The 26987-nt window shown below is 39.9% G+C and overlaps 1 protein-coding gene across 10 annotated transcripts in view; it reads right to left on the reverse strand.

Moving 5' to 3' along the window:
* Nucleotides 1–26987, reverse strand: part of ARHGAP10 (Rho GTPase activating protein 10) — a 384526-nt gene that overhangs the window by 131557 nt on the left and 225982 nt on the right. For all 10 annotated transcript variants that reach the window (XM_061384041.1, XM_061384036.1, XM_061384039.1 and 7 more), the window contains 3 exons: nt 17934–18008; nt 11504–11591; nt 3214–3272 (listed from right to left, as the gene is read on the reverse strand). In XM_061384041.1, the coding sequence (XP_061240025.1) occupies nt 3214–3272; nt 11504–11591; nt 17934–18008 (222 nt within the window). The remainder of the gene's footprint in view (nt 1–3213; nt 3273–11503; nt 11592–17933; nt 18009–26987) is intronic.

Consider the following 26987-nt stretch of genomic DNA (forward strand, 5'->3'; position numbering starts at 1 on the left):
ACCCCATGAGCAGTAACAGATCCAGGTAAATGCCTACCAGTCTCCCCCAGCTGGGTAAGCTTCTGATTCCAGCAGGACCAAGCCAACTGTATTTTCACCTTACAAATTCCTATACTAAAATCCCATTATATTCTCTCACAAGATGGATGGTATGAAATAGTAAGAAATATACATATACTGGTCTCTGTGCCTGAGAGTTCCTGATATAGTTCCTGATGCTGAGCTCCTAAAACCCTTGTCTTTGGGGGGTGCTCAGAGAGTCTTATGTTCTAATATTTCTAGTTCCTGACACAGAACTCCTAGGAGCTCTGCAATTTCCTGAGTGATAAGAACATCTAACACCAAGCTCCCAGGTCCCTCTGAACCTGGGGGTGATTAGAATGCCTTTTGTTTTAATGAGGTGACTTTTGGTGGGATTCTACGTGGCGGGTAGGCACCAGAAAGAAGCTTGAATTTTCAGGTCCATCCACCATTCTCTGGAGGGGGCCAAGAAATGGAGTTAATAATCTATCATGCCTACAGGATGAAGACTTCATAAAAAGTCCCTCTAGCACAGGGTATAGAGAGAGCGCTTCCAAGTGAATGAACATATCTAAATGCCAGGAGGGTGACACATCCCAGCTTTATGGGTCTAACACTCCTACACTCACGAGACATCTGGACTTTGCCCTATGAACCTGACCATGTATCTGCATCCTTCATCATATCTTTTATGAAATGCATTACCATAAGCTGGTAAATAAATGGACACTTGCATTTCCACGACTCCTATGAAGCACTCTAACAAATTCTCCTGTCCAGGACAGGGATTATGAGAAAGTGGACTTCTAGCCGGTCAGTCAAAAATACCAGAAATAACCTGGGACTTCGGACTGGTATCTTAATGGGAAGGCAGTCTTGTGGGACCAAGTCCTTAACTTGTGGGATCAGAGGCCAACTCCAGGTAGACAGAATCAGAACTGAATCCAACTGCAGGCCGCTCAGCTGGTGTCATAGAATTGGTTGGTATGGGGGGAAACCCACACATTTGGTGACCAGAAGTGAAGTATTGTGTGTGTGCAGGAGACACACAGGAGTGATTTTCCTACACAGATGGTTTCCAGTTTCTTTAGCAATTTTAAGTAAACTCCATCAGCTGAAATGCTCTTAATTTTACTAAGAAAAAAAATTTTTTTTAATTTCTTGATGCATTCAACATGGATCAGTAGGGGTTTTTTTGTTTGTTTTTTGTTTTTTAAGAATGAAGAAGAAAAAAAATTCTTTTCTGTGATGACAACAGAGAGAGAAAATTTCTATTTGTATTATATACTCCAGAAATGAACTCACAGGTTCTCAACAGACCTCTACAGGAAAGAAACTGACAAGGAAAAAAATGAAGGGAAGGATTTTTCTGGCAGTCCAGTGGTTAGGACTTTGAGCCTCCACAGCAGAGGGTACAGGTTCGATTACTGGTCAGGAACTGAGAGCCCGCTGTGTGGGATCCTCACAAAGTCCAGAAGCAAAAAATAAGGCACTGGCCTAGAAGGTGACGCTGCCTTTTGTACTTACACAATCTCTTCCTCCACAGTGTGAAAGGACAGCCTCAACAACTCTTGAAACTCACCTCCTAGGACTTAGCAACCACTTGTGAACTCCCACCTCTACATCTGGTAAAAATACAGTGATGTTAGAATTTCAAACATACTGGCTTCAGTTACAAGGCACGGTAACGATACTAACTTATGGTGACTGAAGCCTTTACCCCATAATCACTTTATCTTTCTCCAATTCTCAAAGGATTTTAGATTAAAACTGGCACTCTTCTGCTTTTTCCAGTCTCGGAGGCAAACAACATGAAACAATTGTCCTCCAACGAGAGTTTAATTTCTCTTTCCCCGGTTTGCCAGAAATGCCACAGGCAAGAATTCAAAACAACTAAGCATTTGCTTGAGTTTTTGCCAAGAAAACTTTCCCCTACTTCCTTGATCATACTGATTCCCTTTTTAAAAAAAATCCTCTTCCATGTGAAAACAAGTGAATAGACCATATTTTTGCAAACGCCTGTTTTATATGCAGAATCTAACTGGGTTGACCCATTACTTCTTTCTGCAACCTCCCAGGAACCTTGATGCTGGCTGGAACAGGGACCTCACAAGGAGATAACATATAAAGCAATGTTTGGGCAGCAGTAACATGGGACCCAAAGGGATTGCTCTAAGGTTTTCAACAGATTAAACTATGGAATACATCCAAGGGAAAAAAATAAACGGAAATGAAAATACAATTACAGCTACCGTCAGTGCACCTGTGAAAACCAATACTGCAGGTTTCAGCCAATAGAACTGGGGTTTTGAATTTTAAATAAAGATCTCTATAACCTGGCAAGGTACTTAACATATCCCAACCTTGCTTTCCTTAACTATTAAATACCTAACACCAGAATATTTAGGAGGACTATGATGATTAAACACCATGTGTCAAATATAAAAACTGAGTGTGTATAACACGGTATAATTGAGTGTATAATAGAAAGAAAACAAGAAATGAGTTATGACTCACAAAAAAATGTAATCACAAACTAAAATTCTACCAACTATAAGCCTTTTTCATTTAACGTTTTATCACATAGAATTCACTCTCTACCAAATATTGTGTGGGTTTCTGGCATGAGCTCACAATATTCCTTCTGCCTGCAGTTTCCATCTAAATATCTTTCTATGTAAAGTCATTTCCAACCTGCTAATCTCTCCAAATCTGCTAATCTCCCCAACCTTCTGCAAGTTAAATATGTCTGTGTTCCCATCACATTGTGCTCATGACATTATTATACACATTATGGTTTAGGGAGAAGTGTGTGAACCCCAATATTTGCTACAGAATTCACTCCTGGGGCAGAAATCCTTTCACAGCTCAATATATTCACTATCTACCAGGGACCAGTGCACGGTAGGCAATAAATAAACGTCTGTGACTGTATGAATGCATAGATTAATTATTCCTTTTTTCATCTTCTAAAAGGGGGGCAAATGTCAAACACCTCCTAAAATGATTTCCATTTTTAATACAGATTATAACACAAATCTCTCATTTTAGTGGAAATGAGATTTAGTGGAAATTTAAATGGAAATTAAATTAGGGAGATTTAAATCAAAATTCAGTTTCCATTTAGTGGAAATTTTAGCGTATACACAGTTAACCACAGAACTGTTTCTATCACCTCGACACAATACTTACTGGCTGGAACAATGAAATCTCCATGTAACTCATAGGTCATCAGCGGCTCTGGAAGACTCCTACATGGAAAAGACAGCTCAGAATTACCAAACAGGTCAACTCTCTTTGCACTTTTTACAAAAGGATATTCAATATGTCATGCGTTTCTTTATGTGCAAAACTCTCCAAGAAATATTTTACATATCAAAAAAAATACATCATTCAAATGGATTCCTTTATTAAGTGTTATCTGCACCAGGCATTATCAAAAGCTCAAGCAGTCACAAATCCCTATCGGATCTAAGCACATAGTATTTCACATTTAATGTAGGAAAGTACCTTTACAAACATCTGATTTCATATATAAAACTTCCTTCCACAGACTAATTTATTTAAGGTCAAACATTTTATCCAACCAAATATAAACATAATATTGGCAATCACCCCTAGGGCATTCATTGAAGACGTCACAAAAACTATATGGAGAAGATTAAACAAACTTAAAGAAATCAAGCCCCCTCCTCTTACATCTCTTATAAAAATATAGTACTCAATTTTGATATATGCCTATGAAACAATAAAGATATAAAATAAAATTGATAACAACTTTTAAAAAATCATTTTAATTTTCTACAAAGCAAATTACATAAATAGTAGATTTCATACTGTGGTCAACAGAATGTTAGTTCAATCAACATTGATATGTATATTAAATTTTAAAAGACCAGATCTTCAAACTCTATAAACACTTAAAGAACACTAAGATGAGTTATCAATCTACACTCGCTTTCTGGAGGGCAATCTGGCAACATAAAAGATAAAAACTTCTTAAAACGTTTAGATTATGAAGCCCAGAAATTCCTCTTCAAATGTTTTTTAAAAAATTAAAGACATATATACACACAGAAAAAAAATTTAAAACACATTCAAATCACATTCAAAATGCCAGGGATAAAGAAGGTCATGTCACACTGACAAAGAGGTCAATTCATCAAGAAGACATAACAATCCTAATTTTTTAAACAATCCGAAATGAGTTTTTAAAATTTATTAATTTATTTTGGCTGTGCCCCCATGACTTGCAGGTTCTTAGTTCCCCAACCAGGGATTGAACCCTCAGTCTCGGCAATGAAAGCACAGAATCCTAATGGACTGCCAGGGAATTTGCAACAATCATAAATGTTAATGGGTCTAATAACAGGATCTTCAAAATCCATGAAGCAAAAACCGATGGAACTACAAGGAGGAAAAAGACAAGTCCACAAATATGACCAGAGATTTAAACATCTGTTTCAGTAACTGATAAAAACAAGTAGACAAAAAAAAGATAATAAATAACAAGTAGACAAAATCAATTAGGATACAGATTTGACCAAAACTACCAACCATCAATGTACCTAATTGGTATCAAAGCGAAAGTGAGTCGCTCAGTCATGTCCGACTCTTTGCAACCCCATGGACTATACAGTCCATGGAATTCTCTAGGCCAGAATACTGGAGTAGGGTAGCCTTTCCCTTCTCTAGGGGATCTTCCCAACCCAGGGATCAAACCCAGGTCTTCTGCATTGCAGGCGGATTCTTTACCAGCTAAGCTGCAAGGGAAGCTCACCTAATTGGTATTCCTGTAACCTAAATGACACTGTATCCAAAATCAACAGAAAACACATTCTTTCCTAGTGCATATGGAGGACTCATCATGATAAAGATATCCTGGACCATGAAACAAATCTCAATAAATTTAAAGGGTTCAATTTATACAGGGTATTTCTGTTTACAATTAAAAACTGAATTAGACATCAGTAACAGAGATATCTTTTCCAGTCCTGTGGCCACTGCTGAGTTTTCCAAATTTGCTGGCATATTGAGTGCAGCACTTTCACAGCATCATCTTTCAGGATTTGGAATAGCTCCACTGGAATTCCATCACCTCCACTAGCTTTGTTCGTAGTGATGCTTTCTAAGGCCCACTTGACTTCACATTCCAGGATATCTGGCTCTAGGTCAGTGATCACACCATCGTGATTATCTGGGTCGTGAAGATCTTTTTTGTACAGTTCTTCTGTGTATTCTTGCCATCTCTTTTTAATATCTTCTGCTTTTGTTAGGTCCATATCATTTCTGTCCTTTATTGAGCCCATCTTTGCATGAAATGTTCCTTTGGTATCTCTGATTTTCTTGAAGAGATCCCTAGTCTTTCCCATTCTGTTGTTTTCCTCTATTTCTTTGCATTGATTGCTGAAGAAGGCTTTCTTATCTCTTCTTGCTATTCTTTGGAACTCTGCATTCAGATGCTTTTATCTTTCCTTTTCTCCTTTGCTTTTCACTTCTCTTCTTTTCACAGCTATTTGTAAGGCCTCCCCAGACAGCCATTTTGCTTTATTGCATTTCTTTTCCATGGGGATGGTCTTGATCCCTGTCTCCTGTACAATGTCACGAACTTCATTCCATAGCTCATCAGGCACTCTATCTATCAGATCTAGGCCCTTAAATCTATTTCTCACTTCCATTGTATAATCATAAGGGATTTGATTTAGGTCATACCTGAATGGTCTAGTGGTTTTCCCTACTTTCTTCAATTTAAGTCTGAATTTATTTTTATTTTTCTAGGCTCCAAAATCACTGCAGATGGTGACTGCAGCCATGAAATTAAAAGACGCTTACTCCTTGGAAGGAAAGTTATGACCAACCTAGATAGCATATTCAAAAGCAGAGACATTACCTTGCCAATAAAGGTCTGTCTAGTCAAGGCTATGGTTTTTCCTGTGGTCATGTATGGATGTGAGAGTTGGACTGTGAAGAAGGCTGAGCGCCGAAGAATTGATGCTTTTGAATTGTGGTGTTGGAGAAGACTCTTGAGAGTCCCTTGGACTGCAAGGAGATCCAACCAGTCCATTCTGAAGGAGATCAGCCCTGGGATTTCTTTGGAGGGAATGATGCTAAAGCTGAAACTCCAGTAATTTGGCCACCTCATGCAAAGAGTTGACTCACTGGAAAAGACTCTGATGCTGGGAGGGATTGGGGGCAGGAGGAGAAGGGGATGACAGAGGCAGGATGGCATCATTGACTGGATGGATGTGAGTCTGAGTGAACTCCAGGAGTTGGTGTTGGACAGGGAGGCCTGGCGTGCTGCGATTCATGGGGTCGCAAAGAGTCAGACACGACTGAGTGATCTGATCTGATCTGAACAGAGACATCTAGAAAACCTCAAAGAAAGGAAAACTAGGAAGTACTGTGAATTAAAATGAAAATAAGACATATCAGAATTTAAGGGATATTGGTAAAACAGTATTTGGGGGAAATTTTATACCACTAAGTACTTATGTTAGAAAAAAGTCTTAAACTTTCTACCCTGAACAGCCAAAAAAAAAAAACACACAAAGTAAATTAAACTGAAAATAAGCAGAAAAACAGAAACAAAGATCAGAGCAGAAGTCAATCAAACAGAAAACAAAACACAACAGAGAAAATAAGTGAATACAAAAACCGGTTCTACATAATCCATAAAGTTGTTAAGTCTGCGGCTGCTCAGTACTCAGTCGTGTCCGATTCTTTTGTGACCCCATGGACTACAGCCCACCAGCTCCTCTGTCCATGGGATTCTCTACGGAAGAATACCGGAGTGGGTTGCCATTTCCTTCTCTATGGGATCTTCCCCACCCAGGGATGGAACCCAGGGTTCTTACATCTCCTGCACTGGCAGACGGGTTCTTTACCACTAGCGCCACCTGGGAAGCCTAGCCATAATAATTAGGAAATAAAAGATAGAAAACACAAATTACCAGTCACAAGTAACAGAGGTGACTGAAGAATCACTGCCGGCTCTAAAGACAATAAAATGTTATGAAACTATTCATGCCCACAAATTCAACAGTTTAGATGAAATCGACAAATGTCTTAAAAGACATAAACTATCAAAGCTCACTCCATAAGAAGTACTTCCTCTGAGAAACAGCTATCCCACGTCTATTAGAGAAAATGAATTTGTAAACATCCTGCCAATAAGAAAACTCTAGACCCAGATGACTCACTGATAAATTCTACCAAACAATTAAAGAAGGAATACTACCAATTCTATGCAAATCCTTCCAGAAAATATAAGAGGGAATACTTTCAAAGTCATTCCTTGATATCAGCATTTACCTTAGTATTAATACCAAAATTAAAGACAAAAAGACTATAGATATTACTGATATTACTCATGAATGTAGATGCAACTATTCTACATAAAGTGTTAACAACTGGAATTCAGTAAGATAAATAAAAGGATAATACATTGTGACTAAGTTGGATTTATCACAGAAATTATTGGTTTTTTAGTCGCTAAGTCATGCCCAACTCCTCTGTGACCCCATGGACTGTGGCCTGCCAGATTCCACTATCCGTGGGATTTTCCTAGCAAGAATACTGGAATGAGTTGCCGTTTCCTCCTTCAGGGGATCTTCCCAACCCAGGGATTGAACCCACATTTCCTACATCGGCAGGCAAGATTCTTTACCACTGAGCCACCAAGGAAGCCCATCACAGAAACATAACTGCCTTAATATTAAAATAAAATTAATGCAACTCACAACCACCACCACCATTCTAGCAAACTAAAGAAGAAAAACTGTAAGATCATCTCAATAGACAATTTAGAGGAGAAAGGATAGTTTTTCCCACAAATGGTACTGAAGCAACTGGATATCCACATTCAAAAGTGAATTCAGATCCATACTCGGTATCTTATAAAACAACTAACTTAAAATAGATCATAGACCTACGTGTAAAACTTAAAACTATAAAACTCCTGGAAGAAAACAAAATCTTTGTGACTTTGCATTAGGCAAAAGTACAGTCCATAGCAACTAATAAATAAATGCAACATCATCAAAAGTTTTAAACGCTCTTTGAAGGACACTTTGAAGGCAATAAAAAGACAAGCCACAAAGGTTGGAAGAAAACATTTGCAAAGCAGATATCTAAGGATCTGTATCCAAAATAACAAGATCTAGCTAGGATATAAAGGAAATGGAACTTTTGTATATCATAAGTGGGAATGCAAAAAAACATAGCCACTCTGGAAAGAAGTTTGTCCGTTTCCCCAAAAGTTAAATATATACCTGTCATAAGACCCAGGCACTACACACTTAGGATTCACGCAAGAGAAACGAACGCCTCGGTGCTCAGTTGTGTCTGGTTCTTTGTGACCCCATGGACTGTAGCCTGCCAGGCTCCTCTGTGCCTGGAATTTTCCAGGCAAGAATATTGAACTGAATTGCCATTTCCTTCTCCAGGAGATCTTCCCACCCAGGGATCAAACACCAGTTTCTTGTATCCCCTGCACTGGCAGGAGGATCCTTTACCACTGGCGCCACCTGGGAAGCCTACGTTCACTCAAAAGATTAATTACACAAAGATGTTTAGCAGCTTTATTTATAACAGCCAAAAGCAACAAATGATGCAAGTATCTATTAACAGGTAAATGGATGAAAGAAGAAATTTGTGGTATATCCATAAAAAGCAACTCCAGTTAGCATCAAGAAGGAATGGACAATTGGTGCTTGCTACAACACAGGTGAATCTCAAATTATACCAAGTGAAAGAACCCAGATTTTTTTTTACTTTTTTGGCCATGCAGCATGTGGGATCCCAGAACCCTGACCAGGGATGGAACCAGTGCCCCCTGCGTTGGAAGAGCCTAGTCTTACCCTCTGGACCACCAGGACAGTCCAAGAACCCAGATTTTTAAAAGTACATGCTGTATGACTCCATTTATATGAAATTACAGGAAATGTCAATCAATGTATAGTGACAGAATGCAAGCCAAGAGGTTTCCCCAGGGATGAGGGAATGAGAAGAGTGAGAGAGAGCGAATTCAAAGGGGCTTGAGGAACCCCTGATGGCAGGTTCACCATCCGGGCTTTGCTGACGGCGTCACAGATGTACATGCACATCAAACTTGTCCAAAGATATTTTATGAATATATGCAGTTTCTTGTACACCAATTACACTTCAATAAAACCGCTTTGCAAAACAGATGCAAAAATATATTTACAGACTATGCTCCCCCTACATTTCAGTTTTTACTGAATAAATTTCACTTGGAACATTAGATAAGTGGAAGGTGTACAGGGTGTTATTTTGATAATTCATATATTGTGATGTGATAACTGATTTAGCAGTATTCATCACATCACCTAATTACAGTCCACTGCTGTCTACAGCCGTTATACTGTGCATTACATCTCTGTGGCCTGTTTACCTCCCATTACAGGTCTGTCCCCTTTAACACCAGTCTCATCCTTCCACCAGGCCCCTCCAGCCACTATTTTATCTTACACACAATGTACGATGCTGCAGCGCGCGCGCACACACACACCAACAACTGGAGACAGTAGAACTAAACCTGAAAAGCACCAGTGAAGAGAAGCTGTTCTCTGGCTTCCTCTCTCTCCCCTTCATCCCCTATACTCAAAGAAGAAAAATAAAACGAATTACACCACAGACTAAATAAAGAAAAAGACGACGCAATCAAAACGCAAAGCTCTGGTTTTGCTTCAAAACGGGATCAAGGAGGAAGGAGGGATAAAGGAAACTGTTTATCTGTCAGAGAATGAAAGTTAAAGGGTTCTGAAAAGAAAAGAAAAGGGTGTGGGGGATGAGATCGCTTAGAAATCCCATAGCGAGTGCTTCATTTCCAATAAAAATGAATTTGTATCTAAATATCTTCATGCTACTTACATCATTGCTGTATGTCTAGCCAACCAATGCAGCATAAAAAAATAAGAATTATTGGGTGTTTTTAGGTTTGTTTTTTTTTAAATTTTGCCTGCTCTGGGTCTTCCTTGTGGCTCGTGGGCTATTTCCGGTGGCACAGGGGCGCAGTAATCACTGTTCATGGGCTTGGATGCCCTGCAGCATGTGGGATCCTAGTTCCCTGACCAGAGATCGAATCCCAGTGGCCCGCATCGGAAGGCGGATTCTTCACCACTAGACCACCTCCGAAACCCCTTAACTATTGTTTTATGACTGTTAACACTGGGGAAGCAGTAATAAAAATGACAAGATTCCCACATACAACACACTATATTGAGTCACCACATCGGTCAGCTTCTCATCCAACGTGAGACATTTTGCACACCTGGGGGCAGGGGAGACCCTCTCGTTGTCCCAGCATTTGGGGAATTACTGGAACTCCCTGGAGGAGGAAATGGCAACCCACTCCAGTATGCTTGCCTGGAGAATCCCACCGACAGAGGAGCCTGGCGGGCTACAGTCCAAGGGGTTGCAAAGAGTTGGACATGACTGAGTGCACAAGCATGATACATTTTGTCTTTTCTATTTGGCCCCTTTTTTAAAGTCCTTATCTTTTCTGAGACACACTCAAAGATTTATGAGTGCAGCAATATGATGGTTTAGAAAATCTCTAAAGTATTATCCCCAAAACGTGGCAGTAGGGAGACTGACGAAACAAGAAGTGTCGAATGTTGAAAACTGAAGAAGCAGGATACTGGGGCGATGAGAAGTCATTATATTCATCTTCAAGCCTATATGTTTGAAATTTTTAAATATAAAATACGTACTATCAGTTGACTCTAATGTGCTTGTTGCAACCCAAATAGCATTTCCCTGAAAAATAATCCTGTGTGTTGGTTAAAAAGAACTCGTGCTGGGGAGGCAGTGCCATTTGACTGCCAGACAAAAATCAAAGTCCCCCGCAGACCCAGAGCCGAGCAACCACAGCTGCGACTATTTCCCATTCCTTTGCTCCATGTACTTGTCCTTCATCTAACCTCCAGCTTTGTGATCACTCAGTTCCTTTATTTTTTCAAGGAAGTGAATGCTCATAGAAATGCTGAACCTTCTTGGCACTCGATAGCAAAAATGTGAAACTCAAAGTTCATCTTTAAAAAACACCTCATCAATTAAACTTCTTTTCAAATAGCTTTGTATCTTTGTGTCATTATCATAAGTGTTTAACTTCACAGGGTTTACATTTAAATTAAGATATCTTCACTTTAGCCTACAACATAAAGAAAAGATTCAATGAATGTTAATAAATAGCCTTCTTCCTCACTGTTTCAGAGCATTTAATTCCGAAAACTCACATCCGCATTTCAAAACCCAAGTCTCTTCCAATTCTCTTCAGTTGCAATCGATCTGTCAGCTGATGTTCACTGACTATGGACCACACTTCCTGGAGCATCACATTAGGTACCTCATAGTTTATACTTGCATATAAACTTTCACTTTTGAGTTGCACATGCAGAGTCAACATTGGCTGTGTGTTAGACACAGTCTGCTCTTCCCCCCGCTACCAAGAGAAGCTCACCTCAAATACTGTTTCAGGGCACTTGTTATTGTCTTCACTTCCCAATCGACGGAATTCTCCAGGTCTACCTCGTTGCAGGTCTTCACGTCTAGTGAGCAAGCAAGGAAGAAACAAATATTAAAACCTGACCATTCAGAGGCCCTCTTGACAGCCTGACAACACTTAGATTCTTAAACAGCCAAACCACAAATATTGAGTTCTGCGGTTTCCTATAAAAAACATTACATACAATTTCTTATCATATTACAAGCCATGTTCTATTCTCAGACATTTCTAGCACTTCAGAAAATCTGTAGTGGAGATCAAAGTAAAAGGGTAAGGGTTGGGCTAGGAATATGGAAGATCTTAAAAAAGCATTTCAGTATTCACAACTGCAAAGCATAGATCGCTATTACTACTACTATTATAAGATGCTACTCAGCAGCCATGGCTTATAGCATGTGACATACGAAGTGCCTACATATCTGAACTTGCTTCGGGTGGCATTATTGTTATCACACTGTGTTATGACAGGGGAAACAGCACCCTTAATGTTAAAATTACTACGAGAAGATCAACAACTCAGTGGAGAAGAAGGAAGCTAAGTCTGGTCCCACACTTCTAAGGTTTGCACTCATCATACTATCTCTCCAAAGACTAACACATGATCAACCAAAACAGAAATATGATGACACACAAACTTAAAAAGTCTTTTATGAGTAATCTTTCCTATTAACATTACAATTTATACTCTCATCCAGGAGGTATTTATTAGAAGCCGCTACAAAACATTTCTGACATTCATGCTAAATTGGTTTTCTTTGTCCTGAAATTAATAACGTGTTTCTTCCAAATGCCCTTTCAAATACCTAGTAAGCTCTAAAGACATAAAACATGCACTAAAAAAAGAACAAGAAGAGTTGAAGGAGAAGGGGCAGGAGAGGGAGGAGGAGATGGAATGTACAGTTGGTTTTGAAAAGGAAAAAGTCAGTTCTGAAATTTAAAAAGAAGGATGGTGGGGAAAGCAAGCATTCTGAGTGTGGTGGCATCTCCAAGCCTTGGAAGGCTGTGACCCAGTGGCAGGGAAGAGAGTGCGTCAAAGGATCACATGCCTAGGCTTAAGTCCCGCTGCAAACCTGACCAGCCTCATCACTCTAAGTCAGTTCTAACCTATCTGAACGTCAGCTCTTCCTGTGCTCAATGGAGGTGATATAAGCGCTCTATTGAGAGCATCAGTCAATCAGGGCTGTATGCAGACTTCCATGAATCATTAAATGTGCAGGTAATCACCAGAGCTGAGTCACCGAAAGTATAAGCATTCTACCCAAAGAGAGAAGCAGTAAATGGGTTATGATGAATGACATCAGTCAATCAGCAGAAACTGCTTTGAGTTTCTACACTCCAATCATGCAAAGGAGAAAATAAGAGATTTGTGAAAGAGACTTATTTCCCCCTCATTCCAGAATGTTTCAACTAAGATTCCCCAAAAACCTAGTCGTTTCAGGGTTTTTTTCCTTCATTGTACTATATTTGTCTAAATATGCAAGGCAACACTTTGTTGGTATACCCTTTTCAAATTAAAGCTCAAAAAAGAAAATCCTGTTCAAACGGAACAGTGCATTAAGTCACGCGTGCCTCTTAAAAGAGAAAAGATGCGTGACAACACAATGCTACCCTCAAATTTTTCGAAAATAAAGTAAAACAGGAAATGATGGTTATTTCACAGCCATAACATCAGATATATGAAGTCAATTACTCAAAAGTCTAGAGACTTTTTAAAGCACTTCAACAGCTCTTGATTACAGCAACTGACAGCAAGATGCAATAAACTACAACAATGGCAATTGACACTGATTACATTTTGATCGGTTCCTACAATTCAGAACTCATTTGTTACTGCGCTTGTCAGACAAGCCACAGATACATTCAAGAAATCAAATTAAGCACCCTGATTAAAGGTGCAATCCTTCATAACTAGGACTAAATAATTCTGCTCTAAAGGCTTTGCCAACCAATTACTGCAGTAACTGAATATTCTCTCTCTCATTAAATCAATTATTTAAATCTCATACAAGTCAGATAACATTTTCAATCAACTGGCTACCAGCAAATCACCATTTTAAAATCCAGGAGGCTTCGAAAGGAAATCTTTCACTTTCAGCTTTTGATGATTATTTTATATTTTGAGAATCATAGTCTTTCTATGGGAAAATAAGCCACCATTTGCATTTATGGAATAAAAAGGAGCTGTCACAATAGAAACCAATGACTACATGGTGTCCATGGTATTACTCCTCCATTAAATTGTCACTGTTTTCAAATAACTCAATCACCCATCCCTAGCAGCTCTTGAAAATCTGTGGATGCACTGGGACTAGATAAATTTGTTAGTAACTTATTTGGGATTCAAACTTAAAAATGCATTTAGAGGGTTCAATTAGAATATATGCTCTACTACAAATAAGGTCGAAATTCTGTTCCTTCTCTGGCCAAGGAATATTACACCACATGGATTAGTTTAAAACCTACACTAGTGAGCAGAGACACAAAGAGTTGACTTTGTATTTGGATAGACGTTTCATAATTACATAACCAGTGGTCATTTTTCTTTTTGAAACTGGAAACTTGCAGCCCAGCCCGAAGTGCTGACATCTTACTAGACACTGACTTGGGTCCTAAAGTACTTGAAGATGCACAGTGCCTGAATGAGTTTTGAGAATATTCTTTATAACCCAAAACCAGAATCTTTTTCAGCTCCATTAGTTTGCTTTTCCCCTCAACCTATGTGAAAAGTTGTCCTACAAACAAAGTAAGCAACACAATAGGCTTATGGTAAAAACAACTCCAAATCAATTTGATTTCTGGCTTTCTGTGGTTCTATGTCTTAAATAAATAAAATCACCCAGCTGTTTCTGCAAATTAAATTTAGAAACAGAAGATTCACCAGCACACACAAGCTACCACTGATTTCCCCAGCACTGCTCTGCTGCGCTCACTCCACCGTGGAGAAGGAAGCCCACAGGACAACTGTAACTCAGCTCGGTTCCAGCCTCCCAATAGCGACCACAGCTCATCTGTTACATCCTCACCCCACTTACTAAAATACCATGACTCACCCAAAGACACCTCATCTGCTGTTTCTCCTTGCCTTTCCCAACTGCCTCGAGTTTCTCATAAAAAACAAACCAACCAACCAAAAAACTTCTAACAGACTATGTGTGCCCTCTATTAGAGAAAAAAGAAGAGGAAGAAGGAGGAAAAGAAAAACACGTGTAAGGGGAAGGCAGGCACTGAGGCATGTGTGTGTGGAACCTGAAGAAGCATGGTCCGAGGGGACGCTGGGAGGCTGCTGCAAAACTCAGCAGCCCGCAACCTTCTGCCCAGGGGATGGAGAAGGACCAAGACAAACAACTCTCCTCACCATGGGGGACGGCAGCTTCCCCCTCCCCACCTCACCTGGAGGAGTAAAACAATGTGTCTGTTTAGAGGGCCTTAATGGTCAACTGCCAGCAGGATTTCATGGGTGGTGGAGAGAGGAGAAGGAAGGGGAGAGGCAAACAGGAATGGGGAGGGGAGGATGGAGAGGAAGAGGAGGAGGGGAAGGAAGAGGAGGAGGAAGAAGAGAGAAATATTTCCCCCTGTTGCAATCTTAAATGTGAACACTGCAAACATACCCAAGAGAGACAAGCAGAGAAATACAGGCAAGATATTAAGCATGCACCCTTCTCTTAGAAATCATCACAAACGTTTAACACAGGAATATTTTAAAAGTGCAGAAAATATTTTAAACACAAAAATATTTTACGTAAAAATGGCAATAATAGAAAAATAATAGCAAAGTATATGACTGGTTCTTAAGAATGACAAAGAACCAGGACAAAGAAAAAAAAAAAAAAACACAGAAATTCCTGTCAGAAAATATAAAACAACTTAGAACTTTTTCTCAGATTCTTAAGAAGTTATATTAGTCTTCATTTCTGCAAAGAAAAAATGCATTATGAACAAAAACACTTTGAAAACAATCAAATTTGAAATAAATGTTATCTAGAGGAACAGAAATTTTAAAAAATAACTGCCTAAAAATGTTAAAACTTAGTAAATCTGAGGAAGGGTTATCATGGGACTCCGTTGTACGATAGCTGCAATTTTTCTGTAGGCTTGAGACTATTTCAAAATAAAAAAAAAAATTGTTTGTTAAAAATAAATGGATACATATTTTTAAAAAATAATTACCTAATATCACAAACAGGCAAAATTAACATAATTAATAAGTTATACGAGGGAAAAACAGATTGCTACAATAGAGCAAAGTTAAAAATCTGGCAGACTCACCCAATTTTTTCTATTTAACACATATACCTTTGAAACAGTGTAGAGAGGTTGGGAAAAGTTGGAAAGAAAAAACATCTATGGGATAGAATGTACACAACTATTCAGAAATTCTAAAATTATTTTTCTGAAAAAGCATAAATTAGTTCAATTTGTACACTTGCTGAATCAGCAAGAAAGGAAAGAAACATCTTAAGGCCATCTTGAAATTCATTTGAAAACAGTGAATGAATCTAAGAACTAAAGTTTGAGTTGGTAACACAAAGTACCAAAAAATGATGCTAATGCTAATAAAAATCCCAAGTTTGTGACTGACCAACTTCAAATTCATACTAGGAATTACTTAGAGATGAAGTAAAATAAATTTATCCAGTACTGTTCCCTTAAATGCTTTACTTAATAAGAAAAATAACAAGTCAGTATCTTTGTCTTGTGTTAATTCTCTGATTTTCTCTGATGGCAGAATAATATTACTGAAAACACAGCATTTCTTTTGCCAGCAACTTAAATGTGGTGGTGTCACGCTTGTGTCCTGGACTTCTCTACCCTGAGTCTCATGGAAAGTGAAAACAGTTTTCCAGGTCATGAATTTTTAAGGGTTTAGATATTTTAAACACCTTGCAAGTGAAGGACTGTCTTGGGACATTTCCCACAAGCACAGCAAAGCACCACCCGGGTCTAGGGATGCTGATGATCATGTGGGCTTTTATGAGATTAAGAACAAATTTGGAGGCAGCTTAACACCTCAGGGTGACCACAGGGACAGGCACTTGTTCGAGCTGCCCTTGAACATGAACGAGAAGATAGTAAAATGACCCTAGGATCCTTATGACCCATTCACTGCCAAGTGGGCCTTTCAGCCAAATCTCCCTTTCTGATACCAACAAAGTCTTCCAGTTCTAATCACTATAACACCATCTTGGAAATGAGAGAAGTGTTTCTAATTTTAAAATTAACTAAAAGCAGATGCTGTTGTCCCATTAAACTCTGCCAGCTGCTACTGAACCACTGGCAACCTGAGTCTATTTAATTTGGAGCCCACTAATGGTAAAAAGGAAAATCTGACTGCCAAAACTGCACACCCAAGTTAAACCAGAGAGGCAGAAAATGAAAACAGCTCATGAAAAGCGAATGTATTCTAATAAGGCTCTTCCAAGTGATGACGAGCCATTTTTCCTGTGGTTAATATCTAAAAAAAGGGTTGTTGCTTATTAAATCCTGAATTCAAACACAGCCAAACGAGCAATGCTATCTGTAACACCCCAGTTGATTTTATGCAGCTCGGTTCAAGCTTCCTCAAAGTGAGCCTTTGCAACACTTTAAGAGGTAGACAGGTTTAAATGCATTGATAGAACACCTGAGGGTACTGTTAATATTGATTAAAGTGAGATAGCAAATTAATTAATATTTAGCAAGGTCATAATGACAGATCGGTTTGACACATGGGCCCTGAAGCCTGATGAGTTCTCATCACCCCCCAGGAGGTAGCCTGCTTGGGGCTAGGGTGCAGGGAGAAGTGGGGCCTTTTACAGGTGGCACCGAGCTGACAGCAGAGTGTAATGTAAAAACACTTTGTCATTCGCATAATGTCTGGGGTAATGAAATGAATTCACTTTCTGGCTTCCTCTTGTCTGTGGTGCCAAAGAACACTGTGTTATCAGCACAGATGGAGAAGGCATGGTTCTGGAGAAGAGCCTGATACAAACAAGCCAGTGTGAATACCAATGAATCCCTGAGAATCAGACCCTCGCTGTCGAGTGACAGCTGGGGAGCTCCAGAAAAACGAACGTGTCCCTGTGGTCTTGTCCAACCAAATGTACTGTCAAGACTGCACAGGCAATTTGGAAGCCAGGCGAATCAGAAGCCTGGCTTTTCCTTTCCTGGGAGAAGCAAGCAGAAGACATTCACCCGTGAGCTGTCTTCTTTTCTTCCTCCCTTTCTTAGTAAGAGAGGCCTGAGCAAACACTAATCGACTTATCTGAGCCAACTCTGCTCAGGAGAAAACTCCTGGAGGCAGCAGAACAGAATGGATTTCTGAGTTATGTTACTATGAAACATTAAGTTGTAAAGTCAATGAACATCAACAAATAACGCATGGAAAATGATTAGAAAAGAGGCATACCCATCAACATACTCAGAAGTCTCTGGACCTTTGAACTCACCCCCACAACTCTATACAATCCTTGGTCGTTTATACCTATTGGAAGAGAAAAAATGTTAGCAAAATACAGACATTCAAATCTGAAAAGCTGTCGACACACAGTTGCACACAGAATTCTTGCTAGCTCACATTAACAGCATTCCTGTCGCCTATAAAAATAATGTTTGACAAGAGTGTTTACCAACTTGTCTTAGCAGCTTGGTATTCAAGAGTTACAGCTGGAAAAAAATAAAACAAAGTTCCATGTGGACAAAATGTAAGGAGTAAGCAGTAAATGAAAAAACATTAGCTAAGCAGTCGTCACACACACCAATGCAATTTGTAAAGATGCACTGTATCTTCCGCATTTCCTATGTTTAGGTATTCTTGAGATTGTTCTTGACAAGTTTTAGCCTTTTAAAAATAATATGGTGCTGACTGGTACATAGAAAGAAATTGTTTGGATGATTCTTGAAGACCAAGGAAATCACTTAATCAAAAGTAAGGCAAAATTTGTTTTCTTTTGTGTTTCCTTTAGGGCAGTACATGCATTGTCCAGAGAAACACTAAAACTCCAAATGAGGATCACATCAAAATTATATATCAAAATGAAACAAATCACTGCATTCTCCCTCTGTGGAGACCTGGACTCAAAGTACAACAGACAAGAAATAAAGGCAAGAAAATGTATCAGCAAATGTAACTCAGTATGTTGGACACATGATTGTTTGAATTCTGATGTGAACACGGCAAAAAAGGACATTTTTTAAGCAATCAGGAAACTTGGAGTGGCATTAGGGTTATGTAAGAAAATGTCTTTATTGTTCATGTTGCATATTGAAAGGAGTAAGAGTAATCTATCTTAGATTTGCTTGAAGGAGGAGGAAGGGAAAGATGAGGAGACTAGTAAAATCTTGAAAATTTTTGAGTCTGCACAAGAATGCAGAGTTCATTGTGCCCTCTTATCTTTTCTGGGCTTGAAATTTCCATAATAAAATCATGACTTCCAAAAAATGTGATTTAATATCTTTATTTCTTAAAAGAGGGAAACTCTGTGTGTTTATTTTCTGCACCACAAATGCTAAAACTAACAAGAACCGGACTGGCTGGCCAGGAGACCATGGGTCTAATCCGCAGTTTCCAAAACAAAACACCGCTCCAAAAAGGCCAAGGAACCCAAGGGAACTTTCTCTTTTTTTTTTTTTTTTGGCCTCCCTGTATGGTGACAAGTGTACCAGCCAGAGTCTAAAGAACTGGATTCAAGTCACAGCCCAGTCACTCCTGAGTTCTGAGACCCAGGGCAGGCCAGGAACCTTCTCTGAGCCTCGACACTGCCTCCAAGGTCAGGACAGTGTCTCTCCCCATGTACTAACTAGCATGGTGATACAGGCCAGGTCTCCTGGCCTTCCTTAATTAATAGAAATTGACTAAGGCCAGACAAGAAATTCAGGCAAGGCTTTACTGGGGCCCCTGCTGTAGTATGGGGGAGCAAGAACAAATAACAGGTTCCCCAGCTCACTGCCCAAGGTGGGGGGAGAGCTGGTTCCTTACACAGGTGAGGGTAGGGGCGGGCCCAGAGGTTGGGTTGGGGGGTGGCTTAGGTGGTCTGCCCACCCTTTTGGTGTCCATGTGTGCAGAGGGGCGTGTGCTTTTGCTTCCTGGCTCTTCAGAAGTAGCAGTTGGATTTTTTTGGTCTTTTTGTATCCTGTTGCCCATGATTTGCGCCAACTGAGCACGCATGCAGTTATTTTCAGTCCCTTACAGTTTCTCTGAGCTGAAGCTCCAATACTTTGGCCACCTAATAAAAAGCCGACTCATTGCAAAAGACCCTGAAGACTGAAGGCAGGAGGAGAAGGGGACAACAGAGGACGAGATGGTTGGACGGCATCACCAGCTTGATAGACATGAGTTTCAGCAAGTTCCAGGAGATGGTGAAGTACAGGGAAGCCTGGCGTGCTGCAGTCCAGGGGGTCACAAAGAGTTGGACATGACTGAGTGACTGAACAACAACAGTTTCCTTGTATTTGACAAAGACAAAACAATGTTTCTTTGTCTCAAGGAGACATTTGTCCAGGTACAAGCATTGCAGCAAAGGGTCCCAGGTCCCAGTCTGTCTCACTGGGAGAACACAAATGATACATACATGTGCCCTGCTTATTATAACACACTGCATACACCATGCTTCATTACTCCTTACAAAACTGAGCATTTCTGTTCCTTCTGTTTCACTTTTTGGCCTTTACTTCTCCTTGTGTGCATGCTCAGTTGATTAGTCATATCCAACTTGTTGTAACCCTAAGAACTGTAGCCCGCCGGGCTCCTCTGTCCTTGAGATTCTCCAGGCAAGAATACTGGAGTGGGTTGCCATTTCCTCCTCCGGAATATCTTCCTGACCCAGGGATGGAACCTGAGTCTCCTGCATCTCCTACATTAGCAGGCAGATTCTTTTACCACTGAGCCACCTGGGAAGCCCTTACGTCTCCTCACTCAGCTTCAAACTTCTGAATGCCCTGTTTGTCTGTTACATGTCCCCCAAAACTCATATGTTGACGTCCTAAACCCCAGTATCCCAGAATGTGACAGTTTTGGTAACCAAAGTCTTTAAAAGAGGTGGTTAAGTTAAAACAAGGTCATGAGGGCAGGTCCTGATCCAATAAGACTGGTGTCCTTATAAGCAGAGGTCAAGCCTCAGACACACAGAAGGAAGACACTGTGGAAATGGAGGGAGAAGACAGCCGTCTGCAAGCCCAGAGGAGGGGCTCTACAGGAGAAACCAGCATGCCAACACGCTGTCCCGGATCTCCAGCCCCGAGAACGATGAGAAAAGAAATTTCTGTGGCTTAAGACCCCCAGTCTGTGCTCCTTGAGTATGGCGGTCCCAGTAAACAGACACACCTTCTTTCTGGATTTCCTCTAGAGCTCAAAGAACCAGGGTGGCCAAGGTTGGCCCTTCAGTCTCTACACGGATGTTCAGAAGGCTCAAGAATCAGAGTAGCCAAGAGGCACCTTTGTGATAGGAAATGCTGAGGGTGGATAAAAATGCACATCAGCCCTGCCAAGAGTTAGAAACACTGTCAAAAAACACAAAAATCAGAGCTTGAACCTGCCAGAGGAAAACAGACCAGGCCTCACTCCTTTCTTCTCCTAGAGGCTAGAAGGCTATGTCCAGAGAGTTTGAAATACCAGAGTATTTTTTTTTTCAACACTCCTCTATTTAAGAAACCTAAAATAGTTTGGCCTCAAAGCCAGAAGCCAAAAGAGCAAGTCATATTCTGCAGACTAACATGCCCCTCTGAGAAGTGCCTGACAAATGTAGAGAAATAAAGTAAGAATGTTATTTCAGCAACAGTCATCACTCTGTGCTGCTAATTATGATCAGATAATTGATCAAGTTCACATTCATCAACCTAAGAGAAGGAGAGTTAATTTGCTAATGCATAATGAAAGGTGCATGGGGGAATTAATGCTACTCAACATTTTTTTACTTTTTTAAAATAAATTTAAATAAACCTTGTACAAAAGCAACTTGGAAACAGCACATGGACCACGTATACTCCAGTCATGCAGAATTTTCTGTTTCTTGTCACATTGTCCTTAAAAGCTCTGGACTAAATAATCAGAAAAACTATACCCATGAGCACATGCATGATGTACAAAACACATCGTATAAATAAATTCAAAGAGTATCAGTTCAGTTGCTCAGTTGTGTCCGACTCTTTGCAACCCCATTAATTGCAGCACACAAGGCCTCCCTGTCCATTACCAACTCCCAGAGTTCACCCAAATTCATGTCCATCGAGTCGGTGATGCCATCCAGCCATCTCATCCTCTGTCGTCCCCTTCTCCTCCTGCCCCCAATCCCTCCAAGCGTCAGAGTCTTTTCCAATGAGTCAACTCTTCGCATGAGGTGGCCAAAGTACTGGAGTTTCAGCTTTAGCATCATTCCCTCCAAAGAAATCCCAGGGCTGATCTCCTTTAGAATGGACTGGTTGGATCCAGTCCAAGGGACTCTCAAGAGTCTTCTCCAACACCACAGTTCAAAAGCATCAATTCTTCGGTGCTCAGCTTTCTTCACAGTCCAACTCTCACATCCATACGTGACCCCTGGAAAAACCATAGCCTTGACTAGACAGTCCTTTGTTGGCAAAGTAATGTCTCTGCTTTTCAATATGCTATCTAGGTTGGTCATAACTTTCCTTCCAAGGAGTAAGCGTCTTTTAATTTCATGGCTGCAGTCACTATCTGCAGTGATTTTGGAGCCCCCAAAAATAAAGTCTGACACTGTTTCCACCGTTTTCCCATCTATTTCCCATGAAGTGATGGGACCAGATGCCATGATCTTCGTTTTCTAAATGTTGAGCTTTAAGCCAACTTTTTCACTCTCCTCTTTCATCAAGAGGCTTTTTACCAATCCAAATGTCAAGTCATAGGATTTTTATAACCTCTGCAACTTCTTTCCAAATTTCCCTCTTCCAGCCAGAGGGATCACTATTTCTCATCACTAAGTATTATAATTTTGAAAATTTTCTTTAACTTCTTCCCTTTCACTTTCCGAATTCAACAGACCAATGTCTGCATTTTCTTCACACTTCAGACTAACCTCTGCTTCTTCAACATGGCCTTGAATTTGATGACTGTATGTTGAGCACCCCTAATAGGGACGAACATAACCATAATCCATTCTGAACACCATCATTTTTTTCTACTTTTTATTTTTCAAGTGACTTTGATTATTTTAGGTCTTTCCCATCCACACTTAAGAGTAAGTCATCAAATCAAGTCCAAATTCCTCAGCTGAACAAGCATGTAAGGCATAGACACATAACTCTTCATAACAAGCCTCACCTCACCAACCCATAATTTATTGTAGAATATTCATCTATATCAGAATAGACCCCTGACTATTACCCACAAAAAAACAAATTCATCCCCTCCTCAGGCCCAAGTCCCCTCTGAGGGAGAAGTTCTTCCCTTTCTCTTCATTAATGACTCATCTGCCAAATATTTATTCATCAAATACACAGCGGGTAAAATTCTAGCTGCCCAAGAGTCAACAGGGAGCAAGATAAAGTCCCATCCAGAACTTCAAACTAGAAAAAAAAAATCCCACCTTTCTTCTGTCACTATCGCTGTCACATAGTGATATTTCCTTTAATTACAAATGTTATCTGTTTTGAACTTATGTATTCTTTTTCCATCATTTTTTCCTATTGTTCTATAGTTCACTTGTAACGTGTGTTTGTTTCAACCACACAGCAAATTCACTCAGTTATGTGTATGTATGTGTGTGTGTATATGTATTCTTTTTCAGATTATTTTCCATTCTAGGTTATTACCAGATATTGACGATAGTTCCCCGTTCCATACGGTAGGTCCTTGTTGCTTATCTAATTTATATACAGCAGTGTGTATCTGTTAACCCCAAACTCCTAATTCATCTCCCCCCTACCACCACCATCTCCTTTGAGAACTATTAAGTTTGTTTCTATGTCTATGAATTTTTTTCTGTGTTGTAAATAAGTTCATTTGTATATTTTGGACTCCATATACAAGTGGTATTAGTCTTTCTCCGACTTCTTCACTTAGTATGATAATCTCTAGGTCTCTCCACGGGGCTGCAGACGGCATCACATTTTATGGCTGAGTGATATTCCACTCTATATATGAACCATGCCCTCTATCCATTCATCTGTCAGCAGGCACTAGGACTGCTTCCACGTGTCAGCCATTATAAACTGTGTTGCTACGAACACTGGGGGGTCCAGGCGTCTTTTTTGAATTAGAGTTTCATCTTTTCTAGACATATCCCCAGGAGGGAGACTGACGGGTCATATGGCAGCTCTAATTCTAGTCACAGTTTTCTTTACGGACCCTCCATACTGTTCTCCATAGTGGGTGCACTAATTTAGATTCCTAACAACAGTGTACGAGGGTTCCTTTTTCTCCACACCCTCTGATAGTCCCTTTTTCTGAATTTGACTTATTATTAATTCAACATTTGATTACATTTAAAACAAGCCCAAATTCTCCCATTCACAGTTCCCAAAATCAAACATCTGAATGCCTGACCTGACATCAGGTTATTTCGGTCTGCTTTTTCCCCAGTCAGTATGAATATTCATACGTCACTATGTTAAAAGTAGTTTCTACACCAAACCTGTCTAAAGATGCTATATGCTTGACAATGTATGCCCCATACCACCTTTTCTCAAACACGTCCACCTCAGAATTCTCAGATTAAGAACTGTGGACCTGTGTTCCTCCATCTCTCCCCAAATATGTAGACATATTACCTTGAAAAATAGTAGGTTAGCTTTGGTTTGGGGTTTTTTGGTGTGTTTGCTTTCAATAGCCTTCACGGTGCCTTGCATAGATTAGTTGAGGATGGAATAGTATACCTAGGTTGATTTGACTTGAAATTAATTTAGAACTACAGATATAGATTGGACTTGGCCTAAAACAGACATTACACCTAGGAACTAAAAACTCAAATATCCAAGGTATTAATAAACAAAACAACAACTCTCAGAATGGAAGTAAATATTTGCAAATGAAGTGACTCAAAAGGGATTAATCTCCAGAATATATAAACAGCTCATGAAACTTAATATCAAAAAAGTATCAAAAAAATGGGTGGAAGATTTAAATAGCCACTTCTCCAAAGAAGACATACAGACTGCTAAAAAGTGAAAAGATGCCCAACTTCACTAATTATTAGACAAGAGCAAATCAAAACTACAATGAGTATCACCTCACACTGTCAGAATGGCCATCTTCAAAAAAAAATCTACAAATAACAAATGCCAGAGAAGGTATGGAGAAAAGTGCACCCTCCCACACTTGGTGGGATGGGAGCTGTTATAGCAGCTGTGGAAAACGGTATGGAGGCTCCTTCAAAAACGAAACTTAGAGCTACCATATGATCCAGCAATCCCACTCCCGGGCATATATCCCTAGAAAATCATAATTCAAAAACATGCATGTGCCCTGATGCTCACTGAAGCACTGTTTACAATAGTCAAACATGGAAGCAACCTAAATGTCAGGGAACAGATATAGAGGAACAGATATAGATGTGGTACACATATACAACGGAACGTTACTCAGCCATAAAAAGGACAAAATAATGCCATCTGCAGCAACATGGACGGACCTAGAGATTGTCACACTGAGTGAAGTGAGACAGAAGAAGACAAATGTCATTATGGTACTGCTTACATGTGGAATCTTTAAAAAGGGTACAAATGAATTTATAAAACAGAGCTATTGGCGTAGAAAACAAATTAATGGTCATGAGGGGTGAGTGAGAAGAGGGATAAATTGAAAGATTGGGACTGACATATACATAGTACTATATATAAAATAAATATCAACAATAATAAGGACCTACTGTACACCACAGAGAACTCTACTCAATACTCTGTAATGACCTATAAGGGAAAAGAATCTAAAAAAGTGTGACTATACATATATACATAACGGATTCACTTTGCTATACACCCAAATTGAACACAACATCGTAAATCAACTATACTCCAGTAAAAAATCTTAAGAAAAACCCAAGGTATTACAACTTTTCCAGCATATCAAAGCTCACTGACAGCTGTCATCACCACAATCCTTTCTAACTTTTAACAAAAACCTGGAATCTCATTAGAGTATTTACAGGCCAACAGCTTTTTTTTTTTTAATAAATCAGATTGGTTCTGACCAGTAGCAAAGACATGGGGAGTGCTCTCCAGTTCACTGATGAGCAGCTGATGACGGCTGTCCCCGGGCACAATGGCCACGGTGAAATCAAACTCGTCTCCCTTCCCCCACCTGCCTCCTCCAATCTCACACAGCTCTGTCAGCGAGCACTGCCCACGTCTTCCTGAAGGAGAGGGGCAAGCAGCAGGAATGAGTCAGGCCTCATCATCCTCTCTGTCTCACTGCTTCCCTCTCCAAATGGTCAGCCCCAGCAAACACTCACACGGCACTCAGGAACCCCAGAGGGCAACCCAGAGGCCCTGGGGGTGGGCTGGAGAATCACATGAGAAAAGAAGATGCTTCACCTGACAACCAAAAGAAAATTACATGCAAAAGGGGAAAAAGGAAACTTTCAAGGCTTGGAAAATTCCATTAAAAAACAGAGGTTAGCAGTAAAGGCTGGAAGGACTGACCTGACCAAGTCAACGTGCTAAGAATAAAACAGTGGTGTCTGGAGTCATGGAAGCAGAAGAGAGAAGACAGGTACTCAAAGCACGCACACAGGAAGGCAGACAGGGAGAAGAGGACTATAAAATGAACGGAAGGAGAAACGGGGAAGAAAGGAGAGGATCATGGGCTAGAAATTGTATCACATTTAGTTTCCTGTTGATTTCATAACCACTGTTGAGGACTTACTATATTTCAGGCACTGAGGTAGAATACAGTGACGACACAGGGTAACATTTAAAAAGGCATTCAAATTAAAAGAGAGAGAAACTTGGGACCCACACAGTCATAAAGTCTTTTCTTTTGAAAAGCACTTCTCTGGCTTCAGCAGCAGATGCTGAGCCTGAGAGCACACGGCATACCTTTAACAAAGAAACAGAGTCAACTGATACACTGAACCAGTGAGTGATAACTTGATGACTGGCTGGTAACAAGACATGGAGAGAAAGAAACGAAAAAGATTATAATGAGAAAAAAATAACACAATACTGTAAATCACCTATAGTCCAATGTAAAACAAAAACATTTTAAAGAAAAGAAAAAATAGATGTAATTGTACAAAGAAGTAAGGCTCAAACTGAAACATCAACACTTGATGGTTAACAGGCAAAAAATTATTGAAAAGACCTTTCCAGGTGTATGATTCTAAGATCAGGTTCCATGGGTCTACAAAGTAACATTCATTCAGTTCTCACCTACTGAGAGTAACAAGCAGAGTGCTTGGCCTGAACTGAGATAGTTGATCAATATTTACAGAGGAAGTGAAACATTTATTTGCATTTGTGCATGCTGACTACTAGAGTGAAAGGTCATTAATGTTCATGTTCACATTCACATCAA

Source organism: Bos javanicus, chromosome 17 (assembly GCF_032452875.1).
Source record: "Bos javanicus breed banteng chromosome 17, ARS-OSU_banteng_1.0, whole genome shotgun sequence".
Lineage (NCBI taxonomy): Eukaryota > Metazoa > Chordata > Mammalia > Artiodactyla > Bovidae > Bos > Bos javanicus.